Here is a 14,029-nt window from a genome sequence, read left to right as displayed (position 1 = left end):
TCTTTTATCCCATGGTGCTTTAATGGTCTGTTTCCCATCATACTGCTTTACCTTCTTAGGCAGCATTTCGGCCAGTTTGCCTTATTATGTTCTTTTACCACCCACCCTGGGTCTCACTCATTTAGGTGACTTGGTGACATCTGTGCTCCAGCTGAGACCTTCTCTCAGAACACTTGATTCATGGAGGTTTTTATATTAGATTTGACTGCCTGGTTCCCTGCTGAGTAAGCTAAGCTGGAGGCCAGGAGAGAGAGCATGACAGGCCGCAGCAGGTGCGCCTCGTACACGAGGCTTTGCTCCCTGCAGTTCTGACCATAATTTCCCCATGATGCTTGCAGAGTTGGAACGTTACCTTTAGGGTTTCTTTTAAAGTTTTTTTTTAAAGACTTTTTCTTTCTGGAGTAGTTTTAGGTTTACAGTAAAATTGAGAGGAAGGTATAGAAATTTCCCATATAGCCCTTCCTCCACACAGAGCCTCCCTCATGAACCTGCTCACCAGAGTGGAACCTTTTTTATAAGGATGAACCTACGTGGGTGCATTGTAATGGCCCAAAGCCCACAGTTTACCTGAGATACCTTTGAGTGCTCGATGAATTAGCCCTGATGAATATTGTCTTGTAGAAGTAGAAAACACCTAACACAATAGGGACTTACTCTTTTCCAATTTGGGTTCTGTTTTCCCCCACCTGTTTCTCTCTTGTTCTCTGATGTTTTAGTTTTATATAGAGGAAAGAAAACAAAGTTGATATTAACTTTTATAGGTAGATTGTGTAGGGGCCAGAATTTTGCTGTTTCAGTCTTTCTTTCTGTATAATGGATTTCTCTAGGTGTAGACTGCTACTTATCCAGACAGAAGTGAATTAGTCACTCTGTCAAAGTGCATCTTGAGATCTAGACATTTCTTAGTAGGCTTCTAGACTTAAAAGTGTCATTAACACCTTTAAAACTGTGTTTCCATGAGCTTGCCTGGAATCTGATGGCTTTGGAGAAAGTCCCAGTTTCTTCTTTCATTAGACATTATTTTCACCTTGGACCTAAGGGTGAGGAAGAGGATTAAGAGGGTGTATAATTGCTTGTTATTTTCCACTTACTGTCCACCAAGGTGTGAACAAATGTGGGGAGAAGTCTGGTGCATCTGAGGAACAGCAAGGAATCAGTCACAAAGCCACATGCTCTCAGTCCGGCCAAGCCTCATCCCCATCTGGACCACGCGGGTTTAGGACTCCTCGCCTCCTGCCTGCCCTGCTGGGCAACCTTCCGCAACAAGCTGCCTTCTGCGACAAGCTCCCTTAGTGCCTCCTGTGTGGAAGGGGCTTACCCAGAGAGCAGGCATTTTCGCAGGCGAGACCGTTCACGGTGCTGTGCCCTGACCGGAGGGTCTTACCACATCCTCTTCCACTGTGCCCGCCCTGCTGCGTTCAGTCACTCTGTTTACCTTTCAGGGAATTCTGTGTCCAGGGATGGCAGGGACTCTGGGCTCACTCCTGACAGGTCCTCAGCATCTGACATGGTTGTTTTCTTCATTGCTGTTCTAATGGTTTTGTTTTCCACATAGACTTTCCAGTGACCATCTGTGTTTAGCTTCTTGGTTGTATTGTTTATTACTAGAGAAACTGGCACTTGAATTTATTTAACCAAACTTCTGTGAGTTTGGTTGGTGTGAGTCAGATCTCTCCATGTTAGGCTGCCTCTGATAAATTGCATTTCTGTACCTCAGGGCTGGGGACCAGACCCAGAACGCTGCCACCCTCTAATTATCTGTGCTTTTAAGGAAATATAGCAAAGATACCATATGTTTAAGGTATTTGTATATGGTGGGTGTGTGATGCTAACATACCATCCTGGTCTTCCCTTGGACAAGATGGGAAGGGGAATCTGATGGTGCAGTGAGACGCTGGCCAATCCTGGCTGAAGGCCCTGATGCCTCCGTCTCAACTCACCCCTGAAGCCAGCACATCTCTCTGCAGGACCGAGTGGGAGGGCACTGGAGGGTTTTGTGCATGAGATTTTTCTTCCTGTAAAGGATCAGAGGAGTTTGGTGAGCCTGTCCCGAGTGGGAGAACAAGGTGGTGGGAGCAGGGAGGTCAGCCTTGGCCTGGGCCTAGAGGAACTCAGTCTGCTGGGGGTGCTTCCCAGCTTCTCCCCAGCAGGGAGGGTGTGTGTGTGCCAGTCTCCTCCTCCTCCTCTGAGATGGGTGCGGGTTCCCTGTGCCCAGTTGGGTGGGCGGGCCGCCAGGAATTGGGATAGAGATGCAGGCAGCTGCAGTAGGGTGGCCGCTAAGTGCTTTGAGCGGGGAGCGGACGAAGGTGGTTTGCAGAGAGGAGGCCCAGAGCAGGCCCAGGCGCCGGGAGAGGGAGGGCTGAGCTGGGGCCTGCCTATTCCTAGGCGTCGTGTCCTGAGCTCCTGGTGTCTGCACAGGGCGCCATCACTGTCCAAGCCATTGAGCAGGTTTTGTCACATCTCGCAGGATGTTCTCTAAGTAAGAAGGTGCAGGAAAAGGGCTGTGTTCCCGCTGAGCCTGTCACCAGGCCAAGGCTGTCATGCTTGCTTTATTGCTGTCTCACTTGCTTTATTCTGAGACGAGGAAATGCGTTGCTGCTTATTTAGAGATTCACGACTTGGGGAGTTCTGTTCCTGCGTCTCCAAAACTTTGGTCTTAGTTGTATGTCAGATTTCCATAGCTGAGCTCTGAGGACAAAGGAAAGGAATTGGTGTTGGTTTTTGTTCGCAGATTGGCCTCACGACGCAGCAGCATATTCGTGAAGGCCCAGAGCTGGCAGAGAGAGGGGAAGAGGCAGCTGTGCAGAGCTAGTGGCCTGAGCCCAGATTAAGCTCCTCTGCAGTCGGGCACTGTTGGCAGGGCTTTTCCTTCACAAATGTTGAAATCATTGAAAACAACTGTGTTTGAGGGGGAAGAAGTTCCCTTTAGTACAAGGTCTTTCCATGGGGCGCATCTGACCTGCTCCTTTTAGCAAGAACCTCGTCACTTCGTGCAATTAACTTTTCTACAAGTATTGCTTTCTTGACAACCCATTAGATCTTAATATGTGGTATTTAATTTTTTATTAAAAATGTTGTTTTAACATTTTAGACCTAACACCCACCTATTACTTAGAACAATAGATTTAATATTCCAAGTTTAGTTTTTTTGTCATAGCTATAACTTGGTTATTTCTAATTTTATTACATTTTGCTTGAAAAGTACTAGTGCATAGAATTATTATTTTTTGTATTCACTTTTCTCATAGCCTAGTATTTGATTAGTTATGACAAAAGGCACATGTATACTTTTAAGATGTTATTTCAGGCACCTTGAGTTTTGCATGGTTTAGCATGGAATCTCAGTTCTTACAAGAAATTCATGTTTTGATTGTCTGGGAATCTGGCAATTAGCGCTATTCAGGAATTGCAGCCTGTGTGAACACTGACACCATGCCAAGTCAGGGGCCTGTCCAGCCAGCCACCTGCCTCAGCAGGACTTGGCTGTGTATTGACATGGCTCAGCAGGGGGCCCTGGAGCAGGGTGACTCAGCACTCCCTCATCTCTGGTGTCTGGAAGCTTGGAGGGTGTTTCATGCAGAGCTCAGAAAGAATGACCACGTCGGGACAGGGGATCCTAACTTTGAATGTGTTTCAGAGGGTTTGGGAGCAGCTCCCAGTGGTCCTGCCCGTAGTCTGGCAGATTGATCAGAAAAGCAAGGCATCCTGGGCCCAGATGTCATTTATCCTGAGAGTTCATGGTTTAGGGACTCTCAGCCTGTGTGTCCATGAAGAGAAGTTATCCCAAAGGAGTTTATAATTGCTTTTATATTACTAAGTATTTGGGTTCTGTACTTAAAAGTTCATGATGTGGTCTTTTCATGGTCAGTTTTGCCATTCTTACTGTGGGGGTGAGTTTCTATGGACAGAACCCCAGGACAAAGCATTTTACCTTTGGGAAAGGTGACCCAACTTCAGATGTTTTTCTATATTGTTACTTGAGAAAAGCATTTCTTTAACTTACATAATGCCACATCAACTTACTTTCCGATTTGGTACCATGAAGAACTTCACGTGGGAGAGATCATGTCCGTAGGGGGCATTTAGGGATCCTGCCACCCAGCGTTTCTCAGTTTTCTGTCATATTTGGTGTGCGCCGTTGGTTTGTCATGTAGACTGTACCGTCGTATATTTATTTGTATCTATTCCACATACAAATATATGCATATATGCAACAGTTCTCTGTGATTTGGGGTGCCTCTTATCCCGGCATGGTGTAACAAGTCCAGGCCAGTGGCTAATCTTTCTCCTGCTTAGTTTGATTTTTACTCTGCAAAACTTGGCTCAGCTCAGATTACATTGCAGTGGAGTGGGAGGGAGTTCACTCGTTCTTCCTTAAGCTTATGCCAATTTTTGCTGCTAGTGTTGGGGATTTTCTTAGTTTGAGGATTTTTTTTTTTCTATTAAAAAAAATGAGATTTCTGTAAGAGGGGCCAGTTCCAGGAGTGTTATATATAATTCTTGGCTTAAAATCAATTTTATATAATAAATGTTGTATCCTTGTGTTCGTGTATCTCTGAGTTCCGTGTAATTTAATTGTAGTGTCTGTTCTGATCTTTTTGGTATTGTGTCTGTCACAGCACACAGTCGGTCCCGCCTCGGCAGCTCCCCAGGGCGAGTGTGGGACAGAGGCCAGCAGCCTTGGTCTGCTGGGCCTTTGGCTCCCTCTGCAGGGTTATCTCTGCCTGTAGGCACACAGAACCAGTTCATAGAGCATTTAAAATTGTCTTTTTAAATGCCCATCTCTTCTCCTAGGTACAATTATTTAGTTCATCTTTGAATCCTTAGCAACTGCCAACAGTACCTGGAACACAGCCAGTGCTTTGTATGTGCTTGCTGTGCAGATCCTTAAAAGAGTTGTATAGGATTTGTTTTTCTTAAACATAAGGGGCCAGGCAAGGATTATGGTGTCCAAATGATGTTAGTGGGTTGCAAGGGTGCCCACTCTGTTGTTACTTGAGAAAACCATTTTTTCAAGTTTGGGGAGTATCTCTTTTTAAGTGTAGAGTTACATGTATTATACAAAATAGAGTTTATGTTTAGCTTATGTTAAAGTTTATTATAGCTTAGTTTTATCTCAAATGAATTGCAAGCTCTTTGAGGCCAAGGCCATGGCTTAGTATTACCTCTGTTTCTCCTGCTTGGTCTCTGTGTGAGTAGTGGGCCTTCTGCACTTGCTGATTATGAATAAAAAAATGCCTCTCAGCTGTAATATGAATTAAACAGTCTGTGCCTGTCATTATACTGGGCTGGGAGCTTATTTAGAGCATAGAGCATATTGTGTTTATCTCTGTATCCACAACATGTAGCACAGAACCTGAATTTCAATAGGAATTTGGTAACTCCTGGTAGTTATGTTGACTGATCTCCTTGGAAGAAAAAAGCTTTCTAAGCTACAGATGTTAATGAGGTTATAAGTTTACTGGATCTACGGGCTACATGCATTTGAAAAGTTACTGTTATTTCACAAGGGCAAACTTGTGAAGCTCTGATGTCCTCACATGTCTTTCCTCACTTAGACTACATGTGCTCTTTTAACGTACCAAGCAAAGAATGCTTCTCTCTCCCCTTCCCTGCAGGCTGCCATGGCTGCCGTTGACAACTTCTACCTCTTGTATAGGGAAATCGCCAGGTCGTGCAATTGCTACATGGAAGCTCTAGCCTTGGTTGGAGCCTGGTATACGGCCAGGAAAAGTGTCACTGTGGTCTGTGACTTCTACAGCCTCATCAGGCTGCATTTTATCCCTCGCCTGGTGAGCAGAGCAGACCTGATCAAGCAGTACGGAAGATGGGCAGTCGTGAGTGGTAAGAAATGAAATTTCAATTATTGCCCAATTTAAAATCAAAATAATCTTTCCTGTTTAAGTTGTGTTTTAAGTTCGACACATTATTCAAGGAGTTACGGAATTTAATGTGATGTTTTCATGAGAACATGCTGATAAAAAATAACATGTCTTGTGATTATTTTTACCTTTTCTTACTGCCCTTGTCTTGGAAGAATGTTTGTTCTCTCTCATTCCCAGTCCTGCTCCAGCCACTCCTTCCCACCTCTGGGTTTCCCTTTTTGTTTTCTGTTTTGATATTGTCCTTAGAAACTGTCACTGCTTTCAGAGATGCATCTCTTACTGTTTTTAAATATCATTTGAATTTATTTTTGTTTCCCAGGAAAGTACCTCCTAGCACTCATTCAAGCCAAGTATAAGTTTGAAAACAGTTTCTACTGTGTCTCACAATGTGGTGAATATGAAACAACTCTTCCTTTGCCTATCAGGGTGGGAGAGTGACCAGAATGTATTGTTCGTATTATGGATTTGACATTGTGCTTGACTGGTCAATATTAGAACCCAGTTTACTTCTAGTGTGAATCTTTCTCTGAGTAAACCAGAAGTGGGGTATTTAAGGTTCATTTTTTCAAAGGTCGCACCATTAAATGAGCACGCTCACAATTCTTGGCTTGTACTGTAGGTGCAACAGATGGGATTGGAAGAGCCTATGCAGAAGAGTTAGCAAGCCGTGGTCTCAATATCATCCTGATTAGTCGGAACCAAGAGAAGTTGCAGATGGTTGCTAAAGACATAGCTGACACCTACAGAGTGGAAACCGATATTATAGTTGCAGACTTCAGCAATGGCCGTGAGATCTATGACCCAATCCGAGAAGCCTTGAAAGACAAAGACATTGGCATCCTGGTAAATAACGTAGGCGTGTTTTATCCCTACCCCCAGTATTTCACTCAGGTCTCCGAGGACAAACTCTGGGACATCATAAACGTGAACATTGCCGCAGCTAGCTTGATGGTCCACATGGTATTACCGGGAATGGTGGAGAGAAAGAAGGGTGCTGTTGTCACGATCTCCTCCGGCTCCTGCTGCAAACCAACTCCCCAGCTGGCTGCATTTTCTGCTTCCAAGGTAATGCATTCCTGATGAGAAGGTAAAGTCATAATGCAAGAGGACATTTATTAGAACTTATTATCATTTTTGGTTCAATTTGTTATGCTCTTTGTTAGCAACTCATGTTTGCCTCTGCCATATTTTTTTCCTGACATGAAAATAAGCCTTTTTGTCTTGAATTTCATTCCATGTTCCTGAAAAAGTAAGTCTTTTTCTCTGCTCCATTTTAACAGGCGTATTTAGACCACTTCAGCAGAGCACTACAGTATGAATATGCTTCCAAAGGAATCTTCGTGCAGAGTCTGATCCCTTTCTACGTGGCTACCAACAGGACCGCACCTGGCAGCTTTCTGCACAAGTGCTCGTGGTTGGTGCCCTCACCCAAAGTATATGCGCATCACGCTGTTTCTACTCTTGGCATTTCAAAAAGGACCACAGGATACTGGTCCCATTCTATCCAGGTAATAGTATGTGCTTCACTCTTGTAATTAGGCTAATGCATCCTAGACTTTTCTAAGTGATGCATGGGAATCTGACTGAAGCCTACTGCTCACAAATGAGATTTAGCAGGTTCTGATTCTTAAACCTGACACCCTGAATGGTTCTGGTTAGGTCAGTAAATTCTCTTTTGTGGAATTATTATATCAAGGACATTTAAAAGTTGAGCCTACATGGCACCAAAGAGATGCTTTCATATAAGTAGATGGTAGTAGTACAAAAATACTAAGTATTTATGTGGGTATTTAAAAATTAAAAAGATTCTAGTAATGCTTGTTGGGGTACCACTAAGCCAAAAGTGTAATCCAGAACATAAACCACAAAATAGGTCAATGCTTCATATAAGTGTTATGTCCAGTGATACCTCAGTATATTCTTACACTCATTTGTTCAAGAAGCATAGAATTTTTTTTAAGTTTCTTGGCTCAGGCAAGACAAACATTTGGGTCTTTAGTATTTTAAAGAGCAACTTTGTTAAACATTTGAAAATTTGACTCTAAGTGTTAGATGGAGAACTCTCGATGACTTACTCTAATGGACTGTGGTTTCTTTGTCTGCCTAGTTGTAGATGTGTCCAAGTTTAGAATTGTTTTTTTTTAATATGCAAAGTTTTCTTTATTACCAAACAAACATGTTTGGGACTCTTTGAATAAAGATTATTAAAGTTACTTTTACTGAATAAACAGATAAGCAAAGCAACAGTTAATTTTTTACTTTATCAAGAAAATTAGCTAAAAGCTTCTTTAGTAAGGAGGAGCTTTCTTTTTTTTTTTTTTTTTTTTTAAAATAATTATTTTTTATTGAAGGGTAGTTGACGCACAGTATTACATTACATTAGTTTCAAGTGTACAACACAGTGGTAGAACATTTATATACATAATTCTAGGTTCCAGCTATCACCCTACCAAGCTGTTACAATATCTTGACTATATTCCTTATGCTATACATTACATCCCGGTTACTTATTTATTTTACCATTGGAAGTCTGTCCTTTTTTTTTTGTTTGTTTTTGTGAGGGCATCTCTCATATTTATTGATCAAATGGTTGTTAACGACAATAAAATTCTGTATAGGGGAGTCAATGCTCAATGCACAATCATTAATCCACCCCAAGCCTAATTTTCGTCAGTCTCCAATCTTCTGAGGCATAACAAACAAGTTCTTACATGTAGAACAAATTCTTACATAATGAATAAGTTACATAGTGAACAGTACAAGGGCAGTTATCACAGAAACCTTCAGTTTTGCTCATGCATTATGAACTCTAAACAGTTCAAATATGAATACTCATTTGGTTTTTATACTTGATTTATATGTGGATACCACATTTCTCTCTTTATTATTATTATTTTTAATAAAATGCTGAAGTGGTAGGTAGATACAAGATAAAGGTAGAAAACATAGTTTAGTGTTGTAAGAGAGCAAATGTAGATGATCAGGTGTGTGCCTGTAGACTATGTGTTAATCCAAGCTGGACAAGGGCAATAAAACATCCACATATGCAGATTTCTCTCAGAACGGGGGGTGAGGTTCTAAGCCTCACCTCTGTTGATCCCCAATTTCTCACCTGATGGCCCCCCTGCGACTGTGCCTGTCTTAGGTTGTTCCTCCCTTGAGGAATCTTACCCGTCTCTGGCTAACCAGTCATCTTCCGGGGCCATACAGGGAAATGTGAAGTTGGTAAGTGAGAGAGAAGCCTTATTGTTTGAAAAGGTTAGCTTTTTACTTCTTTGCATATTTATGCCCTGTGGCTTCTATGCCCAGCATTTGTCTTGAGGTATCTTTACCACTTGGAGGAGTTATGATACTCGATATATTTGATACGAGGCACGAATTCTATTTAAGGGTTGTAATTAGGAAGGAAGAAGAAAAGCTGTAGAAGTAGCAGGCGGAAGAAAACATGGGAAGATTGATTATTTTTGGCATATCTTCTTGTAGAGTAACTTCAGCATGAATAGGTTTTAAGCTACTACTTAAATTGCGCACACACATTAACATAATAGGAGTATAGTTACATAACCAAAGCATATCTGTAATTACCAGCCATCTCCAGTGAAACCAAGAAAACCAGTTAGGCACCTTAGGCATTTGTGAAAACTTATCTATGACATAGTGGATATTGTCCAACTGAACTTGAACAGTCTGAGAGAAATCAGACAAATTAAAACAACCCATTCCTGGGGACTGTTCACATGCCATATGTTCTTTTAACAGTAAATAGTCTGTAGTTGTAAGAGTTTGGAGCGCTACAATTTGCACTTCTCCAAATTCTTGGTTGAGTTCCAACAGTATAGATCCAGTCAAATTTGTTGTTTTACTGTATGCACAGGCCAGCTTAGATATCTCCTTCCTCATTCCCATGGCAAGTCCAGGAACTGGTGGGATGAGTGCATCTACAGCTGTAGCAGTGCGTGGATCTTTGTTGGGGTTTTTTGATGATCATCTTCTGGCATGAGTCTTCCAGAGAGTGCAGATGTTGGAAGTTCTTTTTCATATCGTATCTTAGTTCATTTTCGGGGTAGCCCAATTAGGCTTTGATCCTCTGTATAAACACAAACAGACCCTTTGCCTACACTTTTATATGCCCTTTATACCCTTGTGTAGAACTCGTTGGAGGTTACCACACAGGAACTGCCCTTTTTTTTTTTTTTCTTTGTTTTTGGTATCACTAATCTACACTTACATGACGAATATTATGCTTACTAGGCTCTCCCCTATACCAGGTCTCCCGTATAAACCCCTTTACAGTCATTGTCCATCAGCATAGCAAAATGTTGTAGAATCACTACTTGCCTTCTCTGTGTTGTACAGCCCTCCCTTTTCTCCTACCCCCCCTTGCATGTTAATCTTAATACCCCCCTACTTCTCCCCCCCTTATCCCTCCCTACCCACCCATCCTCCCCAGTCCCTTTCCCTTTGGTACCTGTTAGTCCATTCTTGAGTTCTGTGATTCTGCTGCTGTTTTGTTCCTTCAGTTTTTCCTTTGTTCTTATATTCCACAGATAAGTGAAATCATTTGGTATTTCTCTTTCTCCGCTTGGCTTGTTTCACTGAGCATAATACCCTCCAGCTCCATCCATGTTGCTGCAAATGATTGGATTTGCCCTTTTCTTATGGCTGAGTAGTATTCCATTGTGTATATGTACCACATCTTCTTTATCCATTCATCTATTGATGGACATTTAGGTTGCTTCCAATTCTTGGCTATTGTAAATAGTGCTGCAATAAACATAGGGGTGCATCTGTCTTTCTCAAACTTGATTGCTGCGTTCTTAGGGTAAATTCCTAGGAGTGCAATTCCTGGGTCAAATGGTAAGTCTGTTTTGAGCATTTTGATGTACCTCCATACTGCTTTCCACAATGGTTGAACTAACTTACATTCCCACCAGCAGTGTAGGAGGGTTCCCCTTTCTCCACAGCCTCGCCAACATTTGTTGTTGTTTGTCTTTTGGATGGCAGCCATCCTTACTGGTGTGAGGTGATACCTCATTGTAGTTTTAATTTGCATTTCTCTGATAATTAGCGATGTGGAGCATCTTTTCATGTGTCTGTTGGCCATCTGTATTTCTTTTTTGGAGAACTGTGTGTTCAGTTCCTCTGCCCATTTTTTAATTGGGTTATTTGTTTTTTGTTTGTTGAGGCGTGTGAGCTCCTTATATATTCTGGACGTCAAGCCTTTATCAGATGTGTCATTTTCAAATATATTCTCCCATACTGTAGGGATCCTTCTTGTTCTATTGATGGTGTCTTTTGCTGTACAGAAGCTTTTCAGCTTAATATAGTCCCACTTACTCATTTTTGCTGTTGTTTTCCTTGCCCGGGGAGATATGTTCAAGAAGAGGTCACTCATGTTTATGTCTAAGAGGTTTTCGCCTATGTTTTCTTCCAAGAGTTTAATGGTTTCATGGCTTACATTCAGGTCTTTGATCCATTTTGAGTTTACTTTTGTATATGGGGTTAGACAATGGTCCAGTTTCATTCTCCTACATGTAGCTGTCCAGTTTTGCCAGCACCACCTGTTGAAGAGACTGTCATTTCGCCATTGTATGTCCATGGCTCCTTTATCAAATATTAATTGACCATATATGTCTGGGTTAATGTCTGGATTCTCTAGTCTGTTCCGTTGGTCTGTGGCTCTGTTCTTGTGCCAGTACCAAATTGTCTTGATTACTATGGCTTTATAGTAGAGCTTGAAGTTGGGGAGTGAGATCCCCCCTACTTTATTCTTCTTTCTCAGGATTGCTTTGGCTATTCGGGGTCTTTGGTGTTTCCATATGAATTTTTGAATTATTTGTTCCAGTTCATTGAAGAATGTTGCTGGTAGTTTCATAGGGATTGCATCAAATCTGTATATTGCTTTGGGCAGGATGGCCATTTTAACAATATTAATTCTTCCTAGCCACGAGCATGGGATGAGTTTCCATCTGTTAGTGTCCCCTTTAATTTCTCTTAAGAGTGACTTGTAGTTTTCAGAGTATAAGTCTTTCACTTCTTTGGTTAGGTTTATTCCTAGGTATTTTTTTTTTTTTGATGCAATTGTGAATGGAGTTGTTTTCCTGATTTCTCTTTCTGTTGGTTCATTGTTAGTATATAGGAAAGCCACAGATTTCTGTGTGTTGATTTTGTATCCTGCAACTTTGCTGTATTCTGATATCAGTTCTAGTAGTTTTGGGGTGGAGTCTTTAGGGTTTTTTATGTACAGTATCATGTCATCTGCAAATAGTGACAGTTTAACTTCTTCTTTACCAATCTGGATTCCTTGTATTTCTTTGTTTTGTCTGATTGCCGTGGCTAGGACCTCCAGTACTATGTTAAATAACAGTGGAGAGAGTGGGCATCCCTGTCTAGTTCCCGATCTCAGAGGAAATGCTTTCAGCTTCTCGCTGTTCAATATAATGTTGGCTGTGGGTTTATCATAGATGGCCTTTATTATGTTGAGGTACTTGCCCTCTATTCCCATTTTGCTGAGAGTTTTTAACATGAATGGATGTTGAACTTTGTCAAATGCTTTTTCAGCATCTATGGAGATGATCATGTGGTTTTTGTCTTTCTTTTTGTTGATGTGGTGGATGATGTTGATGGACTTTCGAATGTTGTACCATCCTTGCATCCCTGGGATGAATCCCACTTGGTCATGGTGTATGATCCTTTTGATGTATTTTTGAATTCGGTTTGCTAATATTTTGTTGAGTATTTTTGCATCTACGTTCATCAGGGATATTGGTCTGTAGTTTTCTTTTTTGGTGGGGTCTTTGCCTGGTTTTGGTATTAGGGTGATGTTAGCTTCATAGAATGAGTTTGGGAGTATCCCCTCCTCCTCTATTTTTTGGAAAACTTTAAGGAGAATGGGTATTATGTCTTCCCTGTATGTCTGATAAAATTCCGAGGTAAATCCATCTGGCCCGGGGGTTTTGTTCTTTGGTAGTTTTTTGATTACCGCTTCAATTTCGTTGCTGGTAATTGGTCTGTTTAGATTTCCTGTTTCTTCCTGGGTCAATCTTGGAAGGTTATATTTTTCTAGGAAGTTGTCCATTTCTCCTAGGTTTCCCAGCTTGTTAGCATATAGGTTTTCATAGTAGTCTCCAATAATTCTTTGCATTTCCGTGGCGTCCGTCGTGATTTTTCCTTTCTCGTTTCTGATACTGTTGATTTGTGTTGACTCTCTTTTCTTCTTAATAAGTCTGGCTAGAGGCTTATCTATTTTGTTTATTTTCTCGAAGAACCAGCTCTTGGTTTCATTGATTTTTGCTATTGTTTTATTCTTCTCAATTTTATTTATTTCTTCTCTGATCTTTATTATGTCCCTCCTTCTGCTGACCTTAGGCCTCATCTGTTCTTCTTTTTCCAATTTCGATAATTGTGACATTAGACCATTCATTTGGGATTGCTCTTCCTTTTTTAAATATGCTTGGATTGCTATATACTTTCCTCTTAAGACTGCTTTTGCTGTGTCCCACAGAAGTTGGGGCTTAGTGTTGTTGTTGTCATTTGTTTCCATATATTGCTGGATCTCCATTTTGATTTGGTCATTGATCCATTGATTATTTAGGAGCGTGTTGTTAAGCCTCCATGTGTTTGTGAGCCTCTTTGCTTTCTTTGTACAGTTTATTTCTAGTTTTATGCCTTTGTGGTCTGAAAAGTTGGTTGGTAGGATTTCAATCTTTTGGAATTTTCTGAGGCTCTTTTTGTGGCCTAGTATGTGGTCTATTCTGGAGAATGTTCCATGTGCACTTGAGAAGAATGTATATCCTGCTGCTTTTGGATGTAGAGTTCTATAGATGTCTATTAGGTCCATCTGCTCTACTGTGTTGTTCAGTGCTTCCGTGTCCTTACTTATTTTCTGCCCAGTGGATCTATCCTTTGGGGTGAGTGGTGTGTTGAAGTCTCCTAGAATGAATGCATTGCAGTCTATATCCCCCTTTAGTTCTGTTAGTATTTGTTTCACATATGCTGGTGCTCCTGTGTTGGGTGCATATATATTTAGAATGGTTATATCCTCTTGTTTGACTGAGCCCTTTATCATTATGTAGTGTCCTTCTTTATCTCTTGTTACTTTCTTTGTTTTGAAGTCTATTTTGTCTGATATTAGTACTGCAACC

At 41.3% G+C, this 14,029-nt stretch overlaps 1 protein-coding gene across 2 annotated transcripts in view; it reads left to right on the top strand.

The window, feature by feature from the left end:
- Positions 1-14,029, top strand: part of HSDL1 (hydroxysteroid dehydrogenase like 1) — a 29,989-nt gene that overhangs the window by 5,144 nt on the left and 10,816 nt on the right. For both annotated transcript variants that reach the window (XM_036909381.2, XM_057493382.1), the window contains 3 exons: positions 5,619-5,844; positions 6,505-6,950; positions 7,166-7,393. In XM_036909381.2, coding sequence (XP_036765276.2) covers positions 5,619-5,844; positions 6,505-6,950; positions 7,166-7,393 — 900 coding nt within the window. The remainder of the gene's footprint in view (positions 1-5,618; positions 5,845-6,504; positions 6,951-7,165; positions 7,394-14,029) is intronic.

Source organism: Manis pentadactyla, chromosome 15 (genome assembly GCF_030020395.1).
Source record: "Manis pentadactyla isolate mManPen7 chromosome 15, mManPen7.hap1, whole genome shotgun sequence".
Classification (NCBI taxonomy): domain Eukaryota; kingdom Metazoa; phylum Chordata; class Mammalia; order Pholidota; family Manidae; genus Manis; species Manis pentadactyla.
This window is presented reverse-complemented; position numbering and strand designations above follow the sequence as displayed.